This window comes from Cololabis saira, chromosome 21, assembly GCF_033807715.1.
Source record: "Cololabis saira isolate AMF1-May2022 chromosome 21, fColSai1.1, whole genome shotgun sequence".
NCBI classification, from domain to species: domain Eukaryota; kingdom Metazoa; phylum Chordata; class Actinopteri; order Beloniformes; family Belonidae; genus Cololabis; species Cololabis saira.
In genome coordinates, this window is record NC_084607.1 from 6094271 (window position 1) to 6118746 (window position 24476).

General features: G+C 42.7%; 1 protein-coding gene across 3 annotated transcripts; it reads right to left on the bottom strand.

Moving 5' to 3' along the window:
• Positions 1 to 562: 562 nt before the first annotated feature.
• On the bottom strand, positions 563 to 24293 carry map2k4a (mitogen-activated protein kinase kinase 4a). 3 transcript variants are annotated; one of them, XM_061711684.1, is made up of 13 exons: positions 24048 to 24293; positions 21290 to 21325; positions 18432 to 18464; positions 14007 to 14109; positions 11170 to 11344; positions 10028 to 10147; positions 9830 to 9949; positions 9687 to 9738; positions 8360 to 8487; positions 4323 to 4400; positions 3429 to 3577; positions 2431 to 2476; positions 563 to 1206 (listed from the first exon to the last, which is right to left on the bottom strand). In XM_061711684.1, exons 1-13 carry the CDS (start codon positions 24127 to 24129, stop codon positions 1093 to 1095), a joined length of 1236 nt encoding a protein of 411 aa, XP_061567668.1. In that variant the 5' UTR covers positions 24130 to 24293; the 3' UTR covers positions 563 to 1092. The 3 variants fall into 3 exon arrangements, with proteins under 3 accessions (XP_061567668.1, XP_061567670.1, XP_061567669.1); XM_061711686.1 differs by lacking the exon at positions 18432 to 18464 and having other exon boundaries at positions 14007 to 14097; XM_061711685.1 differs by lacking the exon at positions 18432 to 18464.
• Positions 24294 to 24476: the final 183 nt, after the last annotated feature.

The following is a 24476-nucleotide window of genomic DNA, read 5'->3' on the forward strand; positions in this document are numbered from 1 at the left end:
ATCTGTTTGGTAATTCTGCCCCACGATGTTTCTGAAAGCAGTTCTATCAGCATTCTGGGAGCTGATTGGTCCTTACAGTATCATTAACTGCAATACTTGCTGTTGAATCTCAATATAATACTAGTATTCATATGTTGCAGAACTACAGTCATATAATTCATGCAACAGCTCAAAAAACTGTTTTAATAACACTAACCCAAATCAATATCGGAATCAGATCGAATCAAATCTTGGTAATCGATTCTGAATCTTAAGAATCGTAATTGAATCGATTCTTGACATTTGAATCGATCCCCAGCCCTGGACCACAAATGTCTTTAAATGACTTCCCACCGGTGTTTTTAAGGTCACGTGACAAGAAATTCCTGCAAACCTGATTCCAACACATTTCCTGTAACTCAAATGTAAAATCACCCGGATCCCGTTTTGGCTGATAAAATTGATTTTAAGTCATTTTCATTCAAAACTGTGACATTTTCTGGAATAAAAACCTCGTTTGAAATGATTCACATAATCTGCTGATGGATGAAACAGAAATGAAGAGAGAAAAAGACCAGTTCCCTTCTCTTTTTCCGTCTTTATTCATTCGCCAGCACCGACACTTCCTCCAACACTTTAAAACTGCTTTACACCCAGAGAAGCACTAACATACCAAATACGATGCTTTGATTTCACGCACATGGAAGAGGTGGAACGATTCACAGAGAGGATGTTTCCAGTATGTCCAAGTCTCCAGATCAAAACACATGGTTCTGGCTCTAGAAACACGAGTTTGAGGTTATTCTGCTTTTAAATGGATGTTTCTAATCACCGTGATGCGTCTCCGATCGGTACGAGCCGGGACTGATTGATTTGAGCTGCTGTGGGTTTGTGAACATGTAGAGAAACAGAAGTGTGTTTAATATATATATATATATCATACAGAGTGAGATGAGCGGCGCTGGGGCCGCCGGTGATGCGTTTCTTTGTCGGTTTGCTTTACGATGCGGTGAGGGGATCAGGCTGATTTACACGAGGGGGTCGTCTTGATGACTTCTTTTTTTGTTTTCTTTTTTCTTGCAGCAGATTGGTGTGTGTGCGTTTGTCCTGCCGTCAGTCCATGTACATGGGGGAGCTGGGAGACGCCGGCATCTGATCCATGATCCTGCAGACGTAGGTGGCGACGTCCACCGAGCGCTCCTCGTACATCTGGATGAACGGGTCTCTCTGCAGGAGACAGGACAAGAAGAGCTTTTACTAAAGCAGCTGGTATTTTGTCACTTATCTTGCTGGAAGGCTCACATTAAATACATCTGCACTAAAATATATCGAAGCATTTCTGTAATGACCAAAGCAAAAAGGCACTTTTTGGATAACAAATCACTCCACACTCTGTTCTGTTCACTGGTCTTACCGTATTTAAACTACTGCACAGAGGTTTGGGGGCAATACATACAAAAATTCACTAGAGACACTATTCATGCTGCAAAAAAGAGCCATCAGAATAATTCACAAGGACCGTTATTTTGAACACACCAATCTATTATTTGTGAAATCTAAAATAACAAAACTTTATGATATGGGCGAATTCCAAACAGCACAATTTCTATCCAAAGCCAGGAACAATTTATTACCAAATCACTTACAGAAACTGTTTGGTGAAAGAGAAGGAGGGTAGGATTTAAGGGAAACATTTCAAGATTCAGCAAAATCCAACTACAATGACAAGATTCTGCATAACAAATAATGGAGTAATATATATATATATATATATATATATATATATATATATACACATTTAATTACATTAGTGTTTTTTTTCCCCTTTAAACTACAAGGTTTGTTTTGGGGGTTAAAACCGGACAAATTTATAAGAGGAGGACGATTTTTTTTTCATTTTGCACTTCGAGAAAAAAGTCAAAATGTCGAGAAAAAAGTCAAAATGTTGAGATTAATGTTGAAGGCACAATTTCGAGTTAAAAGTTGAAATGTTGAGAAAAAAGTAAAAATTTCATGAATAAAGTTGAAATGTTGAGAAAAAAGGCGAAATTTCGACTTTATTCTCAAAATTGTATTTCAACATTAATCTCGACATTTCAACTTTTTTCTCGACATTTTGACTTTTTTCTCGAAGTGCAAAATGAAAAAAATCTTCCCTTCTCAAATATTTTTTCTCCTGCATGGCCCTGATACTCTTCCGTAGTATTGTGCTTATATGGTTTTGTGAATTATCGTTTTTTATTTTTTCTTGTTTTTAGGATGGGGGAGTCTCTTAAAAGCCCTTCAGGTTTTTTATGACCTCTCCTGCACATCTTTTCTTAACTTTTTTTTCCTCTGTGTAATGTTCCTTCTTACGAGTGAAAACAATAAAACAAGCAAACGGAAGAAGTGAGACGTCAGTAAAAACCTCCCAGGTGGAAGGAAACCCGCTCTGACGGTGCGAGAACCCACCAGCAGCTCTTTGTACTTTGGCCTCTTCGATTCGTCCTTTGTAAGGCTGCAGAAAAAGCAGAAAACAGAGGAAAAGCGTCAACAAACTGGAGGCTGCAGTTCCACGTTTGTCCACCGGGAGGCGGACGAGCCTCCGAGCGAATCACAGCACATTTGTGGAGAGATGAAGATTTAAATCCAGATTGTTCCATGATTTTTGCAGAAGGATAATTCGACAGGATTCTTGCATGGTAAATATAAACACATTAAACAAAGCGCATTCCAAATGTATTAAATGGCCTATTTTGCCTAAAGTTAAAGAAGTACAAATTATGAATAAGGTCTATCCTGTGGCAGAATTTCTTAAAAAAAGATTTAAATTTGAGGTAGATCAATGTTCCTTCTGCAAAAAGGATGAAGAAACGCTGGATCATTTGTTTTATCCATGTCCTTTGTCTCATTGTTTCTGGACAGACAGACACCATTGGATTTCTCTTAAAATTAATAATGTTCCACCTTTTGAATTAAGCCATATTATTTTCTTCATGGATGATTTGGAATTTTCTGTTTCTGATATTATTAATATAATTTCGTTACTGGGTAAGTACCATATTCATTGTGCCAAATGGAGAAATTGTAAACCCTCCTTCCTGGGTTTTATTAACGATTTTAGGATTTTTTTCAAATGTCCCAAAAGAGTAGAAAACAAAAATGAAAGTAAATTAAGTCTAGACATTGCTCATTATTTGTTATTCTAATTTAATAATTCCTCTCCTTTTCTATGCTCCATTATGTGAATCGAAATGCTTAGTTTATTTTATTATTTTGTTATTCATATGCACCTTTTAATTCTTAGAGCGCCTTGTTTTTTGTATTCCTTAAAAGAATCCCCATTTTTTATTTTCCTTTCTTTTCATATTGCATTTAAATTGATATTTGTCCATTATCCTCTTTGAGAGTTTGTATATTTCCAATAAAGTTTTGTTTAAAATAAAAAGATGCGTGAGGAGTTCTCTTACCACACGTTGACAAACGAGATGAACTTGGGGGAGAAGCGCCGCTCCTCGGAGTTGCTGAGCTGCGGCGGGTCGCCCCGCACCACCTGGGTCAGCTGGTCGAACACGCTGTTCCACTTGGGGTAGGGGAACCGGCCGGTGGCCAGCTCGTACTGGAACACAGAGAACGGAGGAGAATTGACACACGGAAATTTTCATAATAGGGCTTGGACGCCAAGTTGCATTCTGGGACGCGGCGGCCATGTTGGCAGCCTCGTGAGTGTAAACAAACAGCAGTGTAGTAGCAGCAGAGGTGGGTAAAGTAGCCAAAAATTGTACTCAAGTAAAAGTACTGTTACTTCAGAGTAATTACTTGAGTAAAAGTAAAAAAGTAAAAAAGTACTTGGTGAAAAAACTACTCAAGTACTGAGTAACTGTTGAGTAACGTCTGATTTATTTTTTAACACAACCATTCAAACAGACAAAAGTACAAAATAATCATCTTCAGGCAAATTAAATCAATAAAATAAATAAATTAAAATTAATAAAAAATAGCTTAAATTAAAATAATCTTAAAGTAAATTCAAGTACCTTAATAAATAATAAAATAATAACAGAATAAAAAAATAAATTAGGCACAAGTAGCACAAAATTTCAAGCCTTTGTACTTTTCTTTTTTAACCAGGCAGAACTAGAACAAACATGAACTCATAGAAACTCTGTGTGTGTTTGAGTCTGTGTAAATGTGACAAAACATGCAAAAACAAACAAAAATTGTTCTTCCATGAGGAGGCGGTTCCTCTGCCGAGTCACATGACCCGTCTGCCGTCATGTGACCCAGACGGATCAGAACCGAGCCGGCGTTTCCTCCACATTTATTCACTAGGAGGAGGAGACCGGAGGGGAAGTGGGACTCACCAGTGTGATGCCCAAACTCCAGACGTCGGAGCGGACGTCGTAGCCTTGCCGAGACGCGCTGGGATCTATCCTCTCCGGCTGAAACACAAACACACGCCGTCAGAGGGAAATCCATCACGTTGCTGGTAAAAGGACGGTAGTGTACAGGGCCATGTATGAGTGGAATTCATTTCCCAAACAAATCACACAAACAAACAGCATAAGAACATTCAAATTATTAGTCAAGCAACATCTTTTGAATCAGTATAAGTAACAATTAAAGAACATTGAAACAGAGATCACTTAAACCAGCAGTTTTGTGAGACTGATTGTCCGACATGCTGGAAATTGAAACATAGTTGGTTATGACGGTTGTTGAATTTATTTTTTTCTTTCTTTTTTTTGTTTTAGATCAGTTGTGAAGTTCTAGACTACAAATGAAATTAAATTGTGGACTGCTTTTCAGACATTTTGACGACTTCAGATGAACTCTTTTGTTTTGTTGTTCTAATTTCAATGTCTTCATTTTGTGGAATGTCTGCTTTTTTTTTGCAGAGTATTTTTAATTTGATATTCTTTTTATCTAGTGGAAATTTATTTGGTTTGCTTTTATTATATTATGTTTTAGTGCTGTATTATTTTAAAATGTTGGCGGACCCCAGGAAGAATAGCTGCAGTCCTGCTGTAGCTAATGGGGATCCTAATTAAACAATTAAACAATAAGAAAAAAAACATTTTATTTAGTTTATGAAGCAACAAACTTCAAACATTTGAGCAGCGTTTTTAAACACAGATGGATGTTCCCGAGCTGGAACATCAACAACAGCCGACCGGCTCGTCTCCTGCAGCATCTGCAGCTCCGTCCCTCATCAGCCGTCCGGCTGACGCAGTGCAGACGGGGCTCCGCTCTGCCCCACTTCCAGGCCCCAAATAGATGCTGATGTCACTCACAGGAGGAAGAAGAGCTGCAGCGGCGCGCTGCACCTAGCACCAGCTGCTCTGCAGCTAAACACCTGCAGCAACACCTGCAGCAACACCTGCAGCAACATCTGCAGCAACATCTGCAGCAACGTCTGCAGCAACACCTGCAGCAACGTCTGCAGCAACACCTGCAGCAGAGCACCACCACATCTGCAGCAACGCATGCAGCTAAACATCTGCAGTAACACATGCAGCTAAACATCTGCAGCAACATCTGCAGCTAAACATCTGCAGCAAAACCTGCAGCAACACCTGCAGCAACATCTGCAGCAACATCTGCAGCTAAACATCTGCAGCAACACCTGCAGCAACACCTGCAGCAACACCTGCAGCAACATCTGCAGAAACACCTGCAGCAACACCTGCAGCAACATCTGCAGAAACACCTGCAGCAACACCTGCAGCAACACCTGCAGCAACACCTACAACAACACCTGCAGCAACATCTGCAGCAACACCTGCAGCAACATCTGCAGCAACACCTGCAGCAACACCTGCAGCAACACCTGCAGCAACACCTGCAGCAACACCTGCAGCAACACCTGCAGCAACATCTGCAGAAACACCTGCAGCAACACCTGCAGCAACACCTGCAGCAACACCTGCAGCAACACCTGCAGCAACACCTGCAGCAACACCTGCAGCAACACCTGCAGCAACACCTGCAACAACACCTGCAGCAACATCTGCAGCAACACCTGCAGCAACACCTGCAGCAACATCTGCAGCAACATCTGCAGCAACACCTGCAGCAACACCTGCAGCAACACCTGCAGCAACACCTGCAGCAACACCTGCAGCAACATCTGCAGAAACACCTGCAGCAACACCTGCAGCAACACCTGCAGCAACACCTGCAGCAACATCTGCAGCAACACCTGCAGCAACACCTGCAGCAACACCTGCAGCAACACCTGCAGCAACATCTGCAGAAACACCTGCAGCAACGTCTGCAGCAACATCTGCAGCAACACATTTTAGCCTTTTTATTTGGAAATGTTTTATCGATTGTAGCTAATAATTCTTTCTTTTAGGTTGACTATTTTTACATCAGTCCAGGGACAGCGGATGCAAAATAGCCTTTTGGCTAATTCCGGCACATTTTACATTGGTTTTAATGTGTTATTAATGTGCATTGTCCCTGTAATTTAAACCTTTAAATAAATAAAATAAACACCTGCAGCAACACCTGCAGCAACATCTGCAGCTAAACATCTGCAGCAACATCTGCAGCCAAACATCTGCAGCAACACCTGCAGCAACATCTGCAGCACGACCACGTCCGATATAAAACACCAAAAACATCTGGACCTTCTTATTTACCTCTCTGATAGTTTCATCTTTTCCTTCCAATAATCACAAATTATTTCCATCTCGTCGTCGTTAAACAGAACAAGAAAAGACTGATGAAGATGCAGCATCATCATCATCATCACCATCATCATCTCAAGTCCAAACGGTCGGAGCTGGTGAACCAGACGTGGAGGTTTCGGTCCACCAGCGGCCTCTGGGTGGCGCTACGACGGTCAGAGTAGCTGCAGGGTCACGCTGAGGCAGAACCAAACATTCATGACCTCAACCGGTCCCAGACCAACCGGTACCAGACCGGCACATCTGGACCCTGCTGAAGTCTGATTGAAGGAAAAACTGCTTCGAGCAGTAAATAAACATGAAGACCCCCACCCCCCCCGGCCGCTCCTCCGTGCTGGAATCATTAACCCGTCAGTTTCGACATCTTAACTTAAAAACTAGTTTCATGATATTTGTAACAGAATTGGAAATATTTCACTATTTTACTGTTTAACCTCCAAAAACTCCCTGAAAACAACTCTAGTTGTGACGCGTCGCCGGATAGAAACCCGACTGTGATTAGTGAGACAGGAAATAACCTCAGGTGGCGACGCCCCCGTGGAGTCACCTCTGTGACGCACACATGCAAACGCACGCACACACACACACACACACACACACACACACACACCTGTCCTGTCTGATAAACACGCAGGACAACCGGCTTCAATAGAGTTTTATAGGTTTGATCATCATTTAACCTCAGAGTGAAGCCCTGCTGTTTTTTTCATCCCACTCCTGCTGCATTTCTGACCATTACTGCACCTGCAACGTCCGCATCAATTATGTGATTGAGGTTTTAGCAACGAGAGTAGCTGTGAGTCAAACACTAATAAATAACGAACGAAACGAATTAATTTAACAAATGAATGGCTTGGCCATTACATTGCTGTGGAGGAAGAGAAGCTGCTGACCGACTGCTGGTCCCAATCCCTCGTCTCTTCCAAGTTGCTCCACAGACACTAAACAGTTTCTCCAAATATCGGGCTTGCTTCGCTTCGTCCTCGTTTTGTAAAGACCTTTTTTGAGGTTTATTTTCCACGTCATTGATTTCCACCTTGTCGCTAGATCGCTTAATCGATTTTAAATCTAAATCGGATTTATTAATCACAATCGATGTTAAAAAAAGGAAAATCGGAAAATGGATTTTCCTTTTTTGCAGCTGCATTACAGACAGAGCTCGTCTAGTCATCTTTGTTTGGTCAAGAAAATGGTAAATGTTGTCACTTTACTAAACTCAAGGAGGATTTACATTTTCAATTGCACTTCATTCCCAATAGGGAAATTTGTTTGCTATTTTTCTTTAAAAATAAAGATAAAATATTTGAAACAATTGTCTTTTGTAGTTTTACCAAAAAAATCGAAATCGAAAATCGGGTTTTCAGAGAAAAAAAACATTGGGATTTTATTTTTGTCCAAAATCGCCCAGCCCTATCGCTCTAGACTACATCCCGATCCCGCATTGGTTTTTTTTGTCCGCCCGCAGGAGAGTTCAAACCGCCCACTCCCGCAAGATTTGTGTTGGGACCCGGCGGGACCCAATCCCAACGCAGCCGTCGACCTTAAAGTTCCCAAGAACCCGAGCGACTCTGGAAGCTCGATAATCTGAGCTGCAGTTCCCCTGCTGGCCACCGGGGGGCAGCAGAGCAGCACCACGGACCCCCCGGGCCCCCCTGACCCCCTGGGTCCCCCCTGACCCCCCCAGGACCACCACCCCCCCCACTCACCGCCATGTACGGCCTGCAGCCGGCGTCCCGGGTCTTGGCGATGGAGTCGACCAGCTGACCGCTGATGCCGAAGTCACAAAGCTTTATGTTTCCATTCCGGTCCAGGAGGATGTTGGACGGCTTGATGTCTGAGAGGAGGAGAGGAGGAGAGGGGGATGAGGAGGAGAGGAGGAGGAGAGGAGGAGAGGGGGAGAGGATGATGAGAGGATGATGAGAGGATGATGAGAGGATGATGAGAGGGGGATGAGAGGAGGAGAGGATGAGAGGAGGAGGAGAGGATGAGAGGAGGAGGAGAGGGGGATGAGAGGATGAGAGGATGAGGAGGAGAGGATGAAAGGAGGAGGAGAGGATGATGAGAGGAGGAAAGGAGGATGAGAGGAGGGGAGGAGGATGAGAAGATGAGAGGAGGAGAGGAGAGGGGGATGAGAGGAGGATGAGAAGAGGAGAGGAGGAGAGGGGGATGAGAGGAGGAGGAGAAGAGGAGAGGAGGATGAGAGGAGGAGAGGAGGAGAGGATGAGAGGATGAGAGGAGGATGAGAGGAGGAGAGGAGGATGAGAGGAGGAAAGGAGGATGAGAAGATGAGAGGAGGAGAGGAGAGGGGGATGAGAGGAGGATGAGGAGGAGGAGAGGGGGATGAGAGGAGGAGAGGAGAGGGGGATGAGGAGGAGGAGACGGGGATGAGAGGATGAGAGGAGGATGAGGAGGAGGAGAGGGGGATGAGAGGAGGAGGAGAGGAGGATGAGAGGATGTGGATGAGAGGATAAGAAGAAGATGAGAGGATGAGAGGATGAGAGGAGGAGGAGGAGGATGAGAGGAGGATGAGAGGATGAGAGGATGATGAGAGGAGGAAAGGAGGATGAGAAGATGAGAGGAGGAGAGGAGAGGGGGATGAGAGGAGGATGAGGAGGAGGAGAGGGGGATGAGAGGAGGAGAGGAGGAGGAGAGGGGGATGAGGAGGAGGAGACGGGGATGAGAGGATGAGAGGAGGATGAGAGGAGGAGAGGATGATGAGAGGATGAGAGGAGGATGAGGAGGAGGAGAGGGGGATGAGAGGAGGAGGAGAGGAGGATGAGAGGATGTGGATGAGAGGATAAGAAGAGGATGAGAGGATGATGAGAGGAGGATGAGAGGATGATGAGAGGAGGATGAGAGGATGATGAGAGGAGGATGAGAGGAGGATGAGAGGAGGATGAGAGGATGATGAGAGGAGGATGAGAGGAGGATGAGAGGAGGATGAGAGGAGGATGAGAGGAGGAGAGGAGGATGAGAGGAGGATGAGAGGAGGAGAGGAGAATGAGAGGATAAGAGGAGGAGAGGAGGACTTACCTCTGTGGATGATCTTCAAGTTTTCTTTTAAGTGGTTTAGTGCCTTCACAGTCTGCAGGACAGGAGGAAATAAACCTGTAACCACGGCAACCACGGTAACCACGGCAACCACGGCTGGAGTAAAACTGCAGAATAAAACTCACAGCTAAAGTGATTTTTCCTAAGATTTCCTCGGGAATCACGTCGTCTAACGAGCCGTACACGAACTTGTAGAACTTGTCTAGCGAGGTAGCCATGAGCTCCATGCAGATCCAGCAGTCGCCCTGGAGACAAGAGGGGGGGTTAGCGGTCGCCAGGGCAACGGGGGTCGCCTAGGCAACAGGGGGCGGGGCCAGCCTCACCTCGCGGAACAGGGCGCCGTAGAACTGCACGATGTAGGGACAGTCGCTGCTGCGCATCACCACGTCCAGGTCCATCAGCAGCTGCTTCTGCTCCTTCTCGTCCACCGTGGACCGGATCCTCTGCAGAAAAAAAAAAATCACCTTTTTTCTCAACATTTCAACTTTATTCACAAAATTTTTACTATTTTCTCAACATTTCAACTTTATTCACGAAATTTTTACTTTTTTCTCAACATTTCGACTTTTTTCTCGACGTTTCGACTTTATTCACGAAATTTTTCCTTTTTTGTCAACATTTCAACTTTATTCACGAAATTTTTACTTTTTTCTCAACATTTAAACTTTATTCACGAAATTTTTACTTTTTTCTCAACATTTTGACTTTTTTCTGGACGTTTCGACTTTTTTACTCGAAGTGCATAATGAAAAGAAAAGTCCAAATGTCAAGAAAAAAGTCGAAATGTCAAGATTAATGTTGAAATAAAATTTCAAGAATAATGTCGAAATTTCGTGAATAAAGTTGAAATACATCTCGACTTTTTTCTCGAAATTGTACTTCAACATTATTCCCGACATTTCGACTTTTTTCTCGACATTTCAACAAAATTCTCGAAATTTTACTTCAACATTAATCAATTCAACATTTCGATTTTTTCTCGACATTTCGACTTTTTTCTCGACATTTCGACTTTTTGGCTCGAAGTGCATAATGAAAAAATCTTCCTCCTCTAAAATATTATTTTTATTTTTCTCCTGCCTGGCCCTAATACTAGAGGGGAAGATTTATTTTTATTGTGCATTTCAAGAAAAAAGTCGAAATGTCGAGGAAAAAAGTCGAAATGTCGAGAATAATGTTAAAATACAATTTCGAGAAAAAAGTCCAAATGTATTTCAACTTTATTCACGAAATTTCAACTTTTTTCTCGAAGTGCACAATAAAAAAAAAATCTTCCCCTCTCAAATATGTTTTCTCCTGCATGGCCCTGATACTGTTCCGTAGGTTTTACTGCTCTCTCTGCTCTGTGACTTTAACCAAGGTTCTTCTCCTTAATGCAGGAGAATAAACTGAGCTGAGACCGTTCCTGACTGTGTCTGTTCCTACTGAAAAACCCAGCGCAGAGTTAGAGCCGCTCCGCCCGCACCTTCACCGCCATGATCTGGTTGCTGGGCTTGTGCACCATCTTGTTGACGGAGCCGTAGGCGCCGCGCCCGATCTCCCCCAGGTCCTTGAGGTCCTCGGCCGTGAAGTCCCAGTGCTGCTCCGGGGAAATCTTCAGCTTCCCCGACGACTCGATGCTGTGCGTCCGCAGCCGCTCTCTGGGGGACGGGGAGGACGGGGAGAACGGGTTAGAACGGGTTAGAACGGGTCAGGGGTCGGAGGTCATGGCAAGCCATTTAACAGCTAGACTGGATATGTGTTACAGATATCCGCAATTCAATTCTTCCTAGTCAAAAAGAGCATTTCAGATATCTACAATGTCATTCTGGACAAATGACGTCACTTTTGTCATTCATGTGTGTGGGGTTTCTAATTACAGATATCTACAATTCATTTGCAGATATCCACAATGTGAATTACGGATATCTGCAACTGAATTACGACTAGCTGTAATTCCAGTTTCAGATATCTACAATTTAATTCTGACCAGTCATAATTCCAGTTCAAGATATCTTTAATTCCCCTCAATTCAAGATATCTACACCGTCCTTTTTAGATATCTTAAATTAAGTTTTGACTAGTCAAAATGACATTGTAGATATCTCAAACAGGAATGACGGATAGTCATAATTTAATTGTAGATATCTGTAATCAAGTTATAGATATCTTGAAATTAATTTTAAAGGAGACCTATTATGGCATTTAATGTATATTTTAAACAGGCCTTGAATGTCTTAAAAACAATCTAAAGCTTGTTTTTTCTACATAAATCATAAATCCAGCCTGTGGGCCCTGTCACTAGTTTTACCGCTTCTAACCTCTTTTTCTGCGCCTCATTTTTAGGGAAGGGGGGGGTATGATAATGAGGCTCTGTGCTGATTGGCTCCCTGAATGACGGGTAGCAGGGGAGGAGAATAAACCTGCTCCGCCAGAGCAGCCCAAGCCTGTAAATTATCACAACACTGAATTTTCACAAATGGAAACTTTATTGTTAAAAAAATAAAATATGAGTTGTATATAAATAACATTTATGCACTATTTAAGCCGGATCTACCCGGCGGATGCTGAACGCTGGCCCCGGAGCCACGCCGTTATATAATAGATCCATGGGCCACGCCGGGCGCCCGGGAGCAGCGCTGCTGGACCGGCGCGCATCACCGCGGCTTTAACGGGGAATCTGACCGGTTCCGACCGGCCGGGACCGCAGGAACCGGCCTGGACTGGTAGCAGGTACTCCCGGGGACCGACCAGCGGAATTTCAGCCAGATCTGCCCGGCGGATGCTGCGCGACGGGCGCCGCAACCCCACGGCGGGCGCACAGATCCGCTCCGGAGCGCATCCGCGGCGCATGGCCCGTTACCGGGGATCAAACCGACAGATTTGGCTGAAAATCTTGGAGGGTGAAGCTGGTCCAGCCTGGGACAGACCCCCAAGGACCCAGCTCCCAAATCACCCGGGAACCTGGATGATTTAACCCGGATCCGCTCTGCTGCAGCGCCGCGTCCGACTGGCTGAAGGAAGCACCGCTCCAGCAGCGGAGAGAGCTGGTTGTGGGCGTGGCTTCAGCAGCGGAGGCTGAACCTATGGAAATGAGCGCCTATGGTGACGTCACCCTAGGCACAGATTCAGAATGGCTCAAAAAAAGGCCACGTGACACTGGGGGGACAGGCGGGGGTCAGAGAGCTTGCAGAAATTCATGGTATTTTGTCTCCCCTGTGCTGGCAGGGTGAGGGGAGACCACTTTATATATGTTAAAACAAGAAAAAACATGTTTTTCATAATAGGTCCCCTTTAATTAGAGATATCTCAAATTGGAGATATCTATAACTTCATTCTGACTAGTTAAAACTTAATTTAAGATATCCAAAAAGGAGGATGTTACGGAAGAGTATCAGGGCCATGCAGGAGAAAAAATATTTGAGAGGGAAAGATTTTTTTTTATTGTGCACTTCAAGAAAAAAGTTGAAATGTCAGGAAAAAAGTAAAAATGTTGAGATTAATGTTGAAATACAATTTCGAGAATAAAGTCGAAATTTCGTGAATAAAGTCGAAATTGTACTTCAACATTATTCTCGACATTTCAACTTTTTTCTCAAAGTGCATAATGAAAAAAAAAATCTTCTTCCTCTAAAATATTATTTTTATTTTCCTCCTGCCTGGCCCTAATACTCTTCCGTACGGTGTAGATATCTTGAATTGTGGGGAATTAAAGATATCTTGAACTGGAATTAAGACTATAGTCAGAATTAAATTGTAGATACCTGAAACTGGAATTAGCACTACTCGTAATTCAGTTGCAGATATCTGTAATCCACATTGTGGATATCTGTAATTAGAAACCACCAAACACATGAATGGCAAAAGTGACGTCAAGAAGAAGATTTGTCAAGAATCTACGGAAGCGTATTGCATTATCTTGAGAAAAAAAATCTGGTATGTTTTTAGGAATTAACAACTTAATTATCTCAGACTTCTGAGAAAAATTTTAGTGAAAAAAAAATTCAGCTGTTTTTCTGAATTAAAGAGCAGATTTTTTTTTTAATTAAAATTTTTCTTTTTTTCTGAGATAATGATCTTGTTAATTCAGAAAAACAGAGACGATTTTTTTTTCTCAAGTGAATGCAATACGCTTCTGAAAGAATGACGTTATAGATATCTGAAATTACAATAGTGGGCAGGAAGAATGCAATTGTAGATATCTGAAATGCTCTTTTTTACTAGGAAGAATTTAATTGTGGATATCTGCACACATCCACATATTCAGTCTGTTATTAAATATTAAACCTGCTGCCGTACGGGGGTCAGAGGTGGAACACTCACATGTGTGGGTTCTGGAACGGCGGCCCGGCCGTGTTCAGCGAGAACCGCGTGCTGGGCTTGATCGAAGGGTTGGCGAAGTTCAGCTTCAGGGCTTTGCGTTTGCCTGCGGGGGAGGGGGGAGAAAGATGGGGGTCACATGACCGGCGTGAGTTCCTGGCGACGCCGCGGGCGCTAGAGGTCACACCAACCAACACTGAAGGTCACGGCGTTAATGAACACAAACCAGGAGGTGAGTGAGGCAACACGAGCACCGAGGAGATGGGGAGGAGTCCAGATGTGCAAGCCCCGCCCCCTCCCTCCCTCTCTGCTGTGCTCCGGCTCTGCCATGCGGGCCGGTTACCATGGAAACGCCACTGATGCCCGAAACGAACGCTACCCGTCTGGATCGCTAGACGCGTGCAGTTCCCGGACTGGCCACTAGGGTGGGGGGGGGGTCGACTCCAAACCCGAGCTCCGTTTCAGACGTCGTTTCCGTGGAAACGAAGACGTCTGGGCAGATTTCATGAGGACGGATATAGAGCGACACTAACCCCTTGTGTTGTCTTTGGGTCAAGGGAGGGTGAAGGGAGAAAAGAAGGAATGAAGAAAGGAAGGAAGGAAGGAAGGAAGGAAGGAAGGAAGGAAGGAAGGAAGGAAGGAAGGAAGGAAGGAAGGAAGGAAGGAAGGAAGGAAGGAGAAAAGAAGGAAAGAAGGAAGGAAGGAGAAAAGAAGGAAAGAAGGAAGGAAGGAAGGAAGGAAGGAAGGAAGGAAGGAAGGAAGGAAGGAAGGAAGGAAGGAAGGAAGGAAGGAAGGAAGGATCCGGGAGAAACCAAGGAAAGAAGGAAGGGAGAAAAAAGGAAGGGAGGGAGGAAGGAAGGAAGGAAGGAAGGAAGTAAGGAAAGAAGGAAGTAAGGAAGAAAGGAGAAAAGAAGGAAGAAATTAGGAAAGGGAGTAAGGAAGGGAGAAAAGAGGGAAGGAAGGAAAGAAGGAAGTAAGGAAGGGAGGAGAAAAGAAGGAAAGAAGGAAGGAAGTAGGAAAGGGAGTAAGGAAGGGAGGAAAGAAGGAAAGAAGGGAGAAAAGGAAAGAAAGTAATAAAGGAATGAATGACGAAAGGGAGGTAGGAAGAAAAAGGAGTAAAGGACGGTAAAAAAGGAGGAAAAGAGGAAAGGAAGAAGGAAGGAGAGAGCAGGAGGAAAGAAGGATAGAAGAATTGGCTCATTTTGACCCAAAGACAGTACAAGGGTTAATCAGCAGATGATCCTAATCCGGGGCACGGCCAAGCCGACGGGGTCAGCTGTGATTGACGTGAGGGGGGCGTTTTTATTAGTTTTAGTCACGTTCATTCTCCTTTTAATCGTGTCAAGTTTCAGTCGAGTGAAAGTCTCAGCATTTTAGTCTTATTTTAGTCAAAGATTGTATTTAACCAAACCCATTTTACAATTCAAACAAGGTTATCTAACCAGAGGTGTCTTCAGTATTCACATTCATTACTCAGGTAGAAGTATAGATACTAGAGTTTAAAAATACTCCTGTAGAAGTTGAAGTATCAACTCAAGTTTTTTACTCAAGTAAAAGTATAAAAGTACTGGTTTCAAAACTACTTAAAGTATAAAAGTAAAAGTAATGTAAGGGGGAAAAAAGCCTTTAAGGACAAAAGCCATTGAAAATGAATGTATCTTAGTATAATGCAAATATATTAAAGAACCATATATGTGACTATTGAGCATTAACGTGTGTTTCAGAGAGCAGGAGATATGATGACTAGTTTCCTATAAGTATTGTAATGGTGCAAAAAGTCAAACTTCATGTTCATGTTATCATTTATCCTAACCTTTATTGGAATGTACATCCAAGTTTAGTTGCAGGAATCTGAGGGAACGGATGTAAGAACAAAACTGGACAAGAACATCTGAAACAACCACAACCAAATTCACTCTATCCGGATGGAGCAATTTAACTGGATAGTTTTTATTAAAGGCCGAAATGAAATAGAGTAACGAGGCTGTTTTTAAAATGTAAGGAGTAAAAAGTACAGATAATTGTGTGAAAATGTGAGTAAAAGTAAAAAGTCGTCTGAAAAATAATTACTCCAGTGAAGTATAGATAACCAAAATTTCTACTTAAGTAAGGTAACGAAGTATTTGTACTTCGTTACTTGACACCTCTGCTTATTATTATATTATTGTTACCTTATAGACTCAAGAATACATTTATTCCAGATACAGAAGACTCTAATTTGAGTTTACAACACATTTATTTTTCCGCATTTTTCCACGTCTTTTTCTTTTTCGACGACACATTGGGTTTTCTTTTCCACGTCTATGTAGGAAAGTGTATCCAAAGATGGTTCTTCACATTTCAGCAGAGTTTTTATTTTGTAATCTACATTTTAGTCTGGTTTTTATTTCTCTACGATATTGCATTATATATTTAATTATCGTTATCGTCACATGACCAGCATTTTTGTTGCGTCTCGTCTTGTTTTCCTCAGGTGATAAAGGTTTGTTGACGACGATATTTAGTCAGAATTTTTGTTGATGAAAGCAACTTTAGTACCGAGGCGAAGACGTGGCGGACTCGTCTTTATTCCAGCGGATTAAAACCTTCAGGACGACCTGCAGAACCTTTGACGAGCCGTTTGAGGCGACGACGACCTCCTACACCGTGACAGAGGAAGCTGAACCCCCGACGAGACCCAGATAAAACTAACGTCTGAAGCGTCTCCCGTGTTCGGGTACAAATCCAAGCTGAATCGGGGCTGAAAACCCGTCCATCTCTGGTTTAAACCCCCAGAAACCCGGTTCTGGAGGACCTTCAGAACCCGGTGCAGCAACAGAAGTGCAGCATGCTGCTAAAAAAAACCCACCTACATCCAAAATGCAGACACAAGAAAACCAAACGGCAAACGGGGAACAAAACAAAAATACACAAGAGGATGGAAACATGCTTCCCGGGCCGCTTGGTTTCACCGCGGGTTTCGTCTGATTCGATTCGCTGTTGCATGAATGATATGACTTTAGTTCTGCAACATATTAATACTAGTATTATATTGAGATTCAACAGCAAGTATTGGCAGCTAATGATGCTGTAAGGACCAATCAGCTCCCAGAATGCTGATAGAACTGAAACAGAAACATCGTGGGTCAGAATTACCAAACAGATCCAGGGAGGAAACAGAGACGCATGAAATCGCTTTTATTTTTTCCATTTTCGGTCTATTTCGGTTTTAAATTTTTGAGAATTTGGTTTTTAGCATTTTATGCAAATGTAACCCCAAGACATTATATAAAGTAATGAAATATAGACAATTTATGCAATTATAACTGAAAACTTTAATGTTTTCATACCTTTAAACATATTTAAAGGCAAAAAGGATGTGTTATTATTGATATTCATATAAGATTTGTGTATGTGTATATACATATATATATACATATATATACACATATCCAAAAAGTGCATGTGTATGTATGTGTGTGTGTATGAGAATATATATATATATATATATATATATATATATATATATATATATATATATATATATATATATATATATATATATAGATATCTTTAGTTTTTTGTATAGAAATTAAATTAATTAATTTTAATCATAATAAAATATAGCTTAGGGGGTAGGATTTAATAATTTTTTACTTCTTCCTACTCCTTTTCGAGCATGTTAATTATGGTGGATGCATGTTTTTATTTATAGTTTTATTTTGTTTTCTTATTTACATTAATTTATTATTGATTATTATTGTTTTGTTTTGTATTCACTACTGTTTCATGTTCGAAATAAAAATTTAAATTCAATTCAAATTCAATTCACTTCAAAACATGGCACCAGTTATTCTCGCGTCCAACAAAACATTCCTTTTTTTGGGCATAAACAAAAAAATACCAAAAATTGTAATGATGAAAAAAAAAAAAAATCGATTCATATTTCTAAAGATCGATTTTTTTTTCATCATTGCAATTTTTGGTATTTTTTTGTTTATGCCCAAAAAAAGGAATGTTTTGTTGGACACGAGAATAACTGGTGCGATGTTTTGAATTGAATTGGAATAAATATGAGAATCGGAAAATGGTTTTTTTTTTCCAGCACAGGCCTATAGAAAACACCCGGCAACAACTGTCGCCGGTTCGGTACCGGAGATCCGTGAACCGGGCCTCAACCGGCACGACGAACTCAGAGCCCCAGCTCGTTTCTGAGGCTGGTGCCGACCAGAACCGATGTAAAACCGGCCCGCTCGGACCCCTGGAACCCCTGGAACCCCTGGTACCCGCTCGGACCCCTGGTACCCCTGGGACCCCTGGGACACGTGGATTAGTTGAGGACGGCAGGACAGACTCCCCCACACCAGAACCAGAACCCCCCCTTCACACCAGATCAGGCAGAAACAGACGGGACACGGGTCGGTGCTGCAGCAGCAGAGCGTTTCTTACTTGGGGGGGCGCCAGACAGGTTTATCTGAAACCCTGGGGGGTAAAAAACACAGTTTAACGTTCACGGTTCCTCAGGAGACGCTCGGCCGGCCCGACTCGGCCTAAAGCTTGGCCCTGGAGCAACAACGTTCCGGAGCAACAACGTTCTGGAGCAACAACGTTGTGGAGCATCCTGCCGCGGGTTGGATGCCCGTTCTGGGGGGGAGATGCATCGGCATGCAGGAACACGACGGACACAAACGCTGCAGGATGAAGAGACGGCAGGCAGGACCAGGTCAACTCACCCACATGTACAGTTGCAACCAGAAGTTTACACCGTTTAGTGAAGATAACCTTCTTTTCTCGTGATGTTTCAGTCGTACAAGTCCCTCCTCCATCAAAGCTGCCCCCACATCATGATGCTGCCACTCCCATGCTTCATAGTTGGACAGTTTTAGGGTTTTTTTTTTGTTTTTGTTTAGTTTTTTTCCAAAAAAGGAGATTTCTTCAGTGATTATAAAAGTCTCCCCCCATGTTTCCGTATTTGGGCTCCCAGAGGAACCAGAGCCGGTTTACTTCAACTCATTTTGGCTTTTACTTCCTTACTGGCGAGACGTCACCTTCTTCTCCACTGGAAGTCGACTAAGGCTCCTAGTACCAGTACCTAGAGTACTCTAGAACTAGTACCTACAGTACTCTAGTACTCAGTAGCTCAACGATACCATGTCTTTTCGGAAGCTGGAATGTAAATGTAAATGTCTGGTTGCAACTGTAATTCAAAACAAAAAAAGGGGGAAAAAAAGCAGAATGGAGGGATGAGAATGAATAACATCATGAAAGACGGAGAGACGGCGTCTCCGGGGACGGCTCACCATCGATCAGCATCATGTCAGGAGTTACAATCATTAGTAGCAGCGTTGAAGTCAGAGATGAAACACAGTCAGAGAAAACACCAGATCACAGTTCAAAACTTATTCACCCTCGTACTGTCTTCGGGTCAAAATGACCCAATTCTTCTATACTTCTTTTCTCATGCTCTCTCCTTCCTTCTTCCTTTCCTCTTTTCCTCCTTTACTCCTTTTTCTTCCTACCTCCCTTTCGTCATTCGTTCCTTTATTACCTTCTTTGCTTTTCCTTCCTTCTTTCCTTATTTTGTCCATTCCTTCCTTCTTCCCTCCCTTCTTTCCTTCCTTTCTCCCTTCCTTCCATCTTTTCTCCCTTCTTTCCTCCCTTCCATCTTTTCTCCCTTCCTTACTCCCTTTCCTACTTCCTTCTTTCCTTCCTTCCTTCCATCTTTTCTCCCTTCTTCCCTCCCTTTCCTACTTCCTTCTTTCTTTCCTTCTTTTCTCCTTTCTCCATTCCTTCCATCTTTCCTCCCTTCCATCTTTTCTCCCTTCCTTACTCCCTTTCCTACTTCCTTTCCTACTTCCTTACTTCCTTCTTTCCTTCCTTCCATCTTTTCTCCCTTCCTTACTCCCTTTCCTACTTCCTTTCCTACTTCCTTACTTCCTTCTTTCCTTCCTTCCTTCTTTCCTCCCTTCCATTTTCTCCCTTCCTTACTCCCTTTCCTACTTTCTTCCTTCTTTCCTCCTTTCTTCCTTATTTCCTTCCTTCCATCTTTTCTCCCTTCTTTCCTCCCTTCCTTACTCCCTTTCCTACTTCCTTACTTCCTTCTTTCCTTCCTTCCATCTTTTCTCCCTTCCTTACTCCCTTTCCTACTTCCTTTCCTACTTCCTTCTTTCCTTCCTTCCATCTTTTCTCCCTTCTTTCCTCCCTTCCTTACTCCCTTTCCTACTTCCTTTCCTACTTCCTTACTTCCTTCTTTCCTTCCTTCCATCTTTTCTCCCTTCCTTACTCCCTTTCCTACTTCCTTTCCTACTTCCTTCTTTCCTTCCTTCCATCTTTTCTCCCTTCTTTCCTCCCTTCCTTACTCCCTTTCCTACTTCCTTTCCTACTTCCTTACTTCCTTCTTTCCTTCCTTCCATCTTTTCTCCCTTCCTTACTCCCTTTCCTACTTCCTTTCCTACTTCCTTCTTTCCTTCCTTCCATCTTTTCTCCCTTCTTTCCTCCCTTCCTTACTCCCTTTCCTACTTCCTTTCCTACTTCCTTACTTCCTTCTTTCCTTCCTTCCATCTTTTCTCCCTTCCTTACTCCCTTTCCTACTTCCTTTCCTACTTCCTTACTTCCTTCTTTCCTTCCTTCCATCTTTTCTCCCTTCTTTCCTCCCTTCCTTACTCCCTTTCCTACTTCCTTTCCTACTTCCTTCTTTCCTTCCTTCCATCTTTTCTCCCTTCCTTACTCCCTTTCCTACTTCCTTTCCTACTTCCTTACTTCCTTCTTTCCTTCCTTCCATCTTTTCTCCCTTCCTTACTCCCTTTCCTACTTCCTTTCCTACTTCCTTACTTCCTTCTTTCCTTCCTTCCTTCTTTCCTCCCTTCTTTCATCCCTTCCTTACTCCCTTTCCTACTTCCTTTCCTACTTCCTTACTTCCTTCTTTCCTTCCTTCCATCTTTTCTCCCTTCCTTACTCCCTTTCCTACTTCCTTTCCTACTTCCTTACTTCCTTCTTTCCTTCCTTCCTTCTTTCCTCCCTTCCATTTTCTCCCTTCCTTACTCCCTTTCCTACTTTCTTCCTTCTTTCCTTTCTTCCATCTTTTCTCCCTTCACCCTCCATTGACCCAAAGACAGCACAAGGGTTAAGAGAAAGAAAGAAAGATTCACCTGTGGACAGAAAACCTGAATCTTGTATCTGTGTGTGAAGTGTGTAGGTGTGAAGTGTGTAGGTGTGAAGTGTGTAGGTGTGAGTGTGCAGGTGTGAAGTGTGTAGGTGTGTAGGTGTGAAGTGTGTAGGTGTGAAGTGTGTAGGTGTGAAGTATCTACCTGTTTCAGTCTGACATCTCCAGCAGGTGTTGGACTCTGAAAGTTCAAACGAGAGAGCGTTTGTAAAAACATCCTCGTATAACGATGACTAGACAATGGAGAGGAATAACCTGACCCGGGTCTGTGATGTCACAGAACCGGGCGGATATAAATCAGCAGCATAACAAAGTCAAACGGTTGGGGTTTTTTGCCGGTACATTTGTGTGTTTTGTGACGTTTCCCACAAAAAACGGGGCCAACAAAGTAAGATTTATGTTTTAACCCAAGTGCTGTCTTCAGGTCAAGGAAGGAGGAAGGGAAGAAGGGAGGAAAGAAGGAAGGAAGGAAGGAAGGAAGGAAGGAAGGAAGGAAGGAGGGAAGGAAGGAAGGAAGGAAGGAAGGAAGGAAGGAAGGAAGAAGGAAGGAAGGAAGGGAGGAAGGAAGGAAGGTAGGAAGGAAGGGAGAAAAGAAGGAAGGAAGGAAGGAAGGAAGGAAGGAAGGAAGGAAGGAAGGAAGGAAGGAAGGAAGGAAGGAAGGAAGGAAGGAAGGAAGGAAGGAAGGAAGGAAGGAAGGAAGGGAGAAAAGAAGGAAGGGAATAAGGGAGGAAAGAAGGAAGGAAGGAAGGAAGGAAGGAAGGAAGGAAGGAAGGGGGGAAGGGAGGAAGGAAGGGAGGAAGGAAGGAAAAAAGAAGGAAGGAAGAAAAGAAGGAAGGGAGAAAATAAGGAAGGAAGGAAGGAAGGAAGGAAGGAAGGAAGGAAGGAAGGAAGGAAGGAAGGAAGGAAGGAAGGAAGGAAGGAAGGAAGGAAGGAAGGAAGGAAGGAAGGAAGGAAGGAAGGAAGGGAGAAAAGAGGAAGGGAAGTAGGAAGGAGAGAGCAGGAGGAAAGAAGGAAGGGAAGAAGGGAGGGAAAAAAGAAAGAAGGAAGGAAGGAAAGAAGGAAGGAAGGGAGAAAAGAGGAGAGAGCAGGAGGAAAGAATAACAGGAGAATTAGGTCATTCTGACCCAAAGACAGTACAAGGGTTAAAACAGAAAGAAAAGTTATTTCCTGCGCTTCAAAGCGTATCTTTGTTCTCTGACGAGACATGACACGTTAATAATCTGTCGCTCACTGAGCCGTTCAGATTCGCCGGGGGGCTGTGACATCACAGACCCAGATCGGTAAGCCCCGCCTCCCCTTAGTTACCGTTGTTTAAAAGTTTATAAATGACTGTGAAGCACATTTAGGTTAAATAAAGTGAGAAAAAAAACTCCATGCTCCATCTTCTCTGCATTAACACCATGCAGATTTTTTGGTACCCGTTCCTAAATGATGCAGATCCTATAAACAGAGCTACAAAACCATGGAGGAAACAGGAACTCTTGTACTTGGTATTTTAACCATTAAATGTATCTGATATTTTGAGAATAACCAAAAAATTAAGGTTCATTTTAAGGTTCATTTTTTAAGAATAACATCCTCTCTGCATCATCTGGGGTTAAATGTTTTGTTGACATGAAGATATATTATTTATGGCTGCTTATTTGCTTGGTTAAACGCAGCTTTTATTTCTAAGGAGGAGCTACAAAACCATGGATGAAAATGGATCTCTTGTACTTCATCTTTGTGGTATTTTAACCATTAAATGTATCTGATATTTCGAGAATAACTAAAAAATTAAGTCTTTACAGGTTCATTTTTTTAGGAATAAAATCCTCTCTGCACCAGCTGGGGTTAAATGTTTTGTTTAGATGAAGTTATATTATTTATTGCAGTATTTATTTATTTCTAAGGATGAACTACAAAACCATGGATGAAAAGGATCTCTTGTACTTCATCTTTGTAGTATTTTATCCATTAAATATATTTGATATCTCTCTGCATCAGCTGTTAAATGTTTTGTTGAGATGGAGTTATTTACAGGACTGTCTCAGAAAATTAGAATATTGTGATTTTCTGTAATGCAATTACAAAAATGTCATACATTCTGGATTCATTACAAATCACCTGAAATATTGCAAGCCTTTTATTATTTTAATATTGCTGATCATGGCTTACAGTTTAAGAAAACTCAAATATCCTATCTCAAAAAATTTGAATATTCTGGGAATCTTAATCTTAAACTGTAAACCATAATATTAAAATAATAAAAGGCTTGCAATATTTCAGTTGATTTGTAATGAATCCAGAATGTATGACTTTTTTTTTTAATTGCATTACAGAAAATAAAGAACTTTATCAGAATATTCTAATTTTCTGAGACAGTCCTGTAATTTAAGGCAGTACTCCTTGTTTATTCCCCATAGCTTTTGGCTGTATTTATCTATTTATAAGGTTGATGCGTTTATTTCTAAGGCTGCAGTTTTTTTTATTTCTAAGGCTGCAGTTTTTTTTATTTCTAAGGCTGCAGTGTTTATTTCCCATATCTTTTCCCTTTATTTCTTTATTTCTAAGGCGGCAGCGTTTATTTCCCATAGCTTTTTCCTTTATTTCTTTATTTCTAAGGCTGCAGTGTTTATTATTTCCCATATCTTTTTCCTTTATTCCTTTATTTCTAAGGCTGCATCGTCCCAGCAGCAGCAGCGCTGTGTAACCTGTGCGGGGGGGATGCGGCTAAAGGCTGGATGGAGGATGGAAAACACAATGAAACCAAACAACATTACCAGTAATAACGAGGCCGTTGGGCCTAATAATATAAATAACTACTGAACTAGAGCCGATGAACCCTGATCACTGATCATTGATCACCGATCACCGGGTGATGGAGCCCAGGGCTCCAGGGACTAGTCGGGGCCCGGACTCACCCTGCAGGCTGCTCATGCTCGTCACGTGTTGCGGCTGGTTCTGGTTCTGGTTCTGGTTGTGGTTGGGGCCGGGAGTCGCCATGAGCGGGGCCGCTGCGGAGCCGCTTCCGCCGGGAACAGCGAGCCGGGGCCGGGGAGGGGGGAGACGGAGGTCCGGGGTCCGAGGCTGCAGAACAACAACACAAATCCGCCTGGAGGAGCCGCAGAGAGACGATCCGCAATCAGCTGACGCTGACACGTGGCCACGCCCACCGAGGCCCGCCGGATGTTTTGCACGACGCCCTTCAAAATAAAAGCACACTGCCGGATTAAAAATCACATTGAAAGAGAAAAAGAAACCAAGACAATGCCCCCCCAACATCTTTGTCACTTTTTGCTTGTTTGTTTGTTTTTCCCTTTGTTCTGTCTTCTTCTTCTTACGGTAGAGTA

Excerpts from the sequence above, each read along its gene's own strand:
- map2k4a (XM_061711684.1), bottom strand. The coding sequence starts at position 24,129 with ATGGCGACTCCCGGCCCCAACCACAACCAGAACCAGAACCAGAACCAG. Across the intron at positions 18,465-21,289 it reads GAGATGTCAGACTGAAACAG|GGTTTCAGATAAACCTGTCT; the intron begins GTAGATACTTCA and ends TTTACCCCCCAG. Across the intron at positions 14,110-18,431 it reads CCTGTCTGGCGCCCCCCCAA|GCAAACGCAAAGCCCTGAAG; the intron begins GTAAGAAACGCT and ends CCTCCCCCGCAG.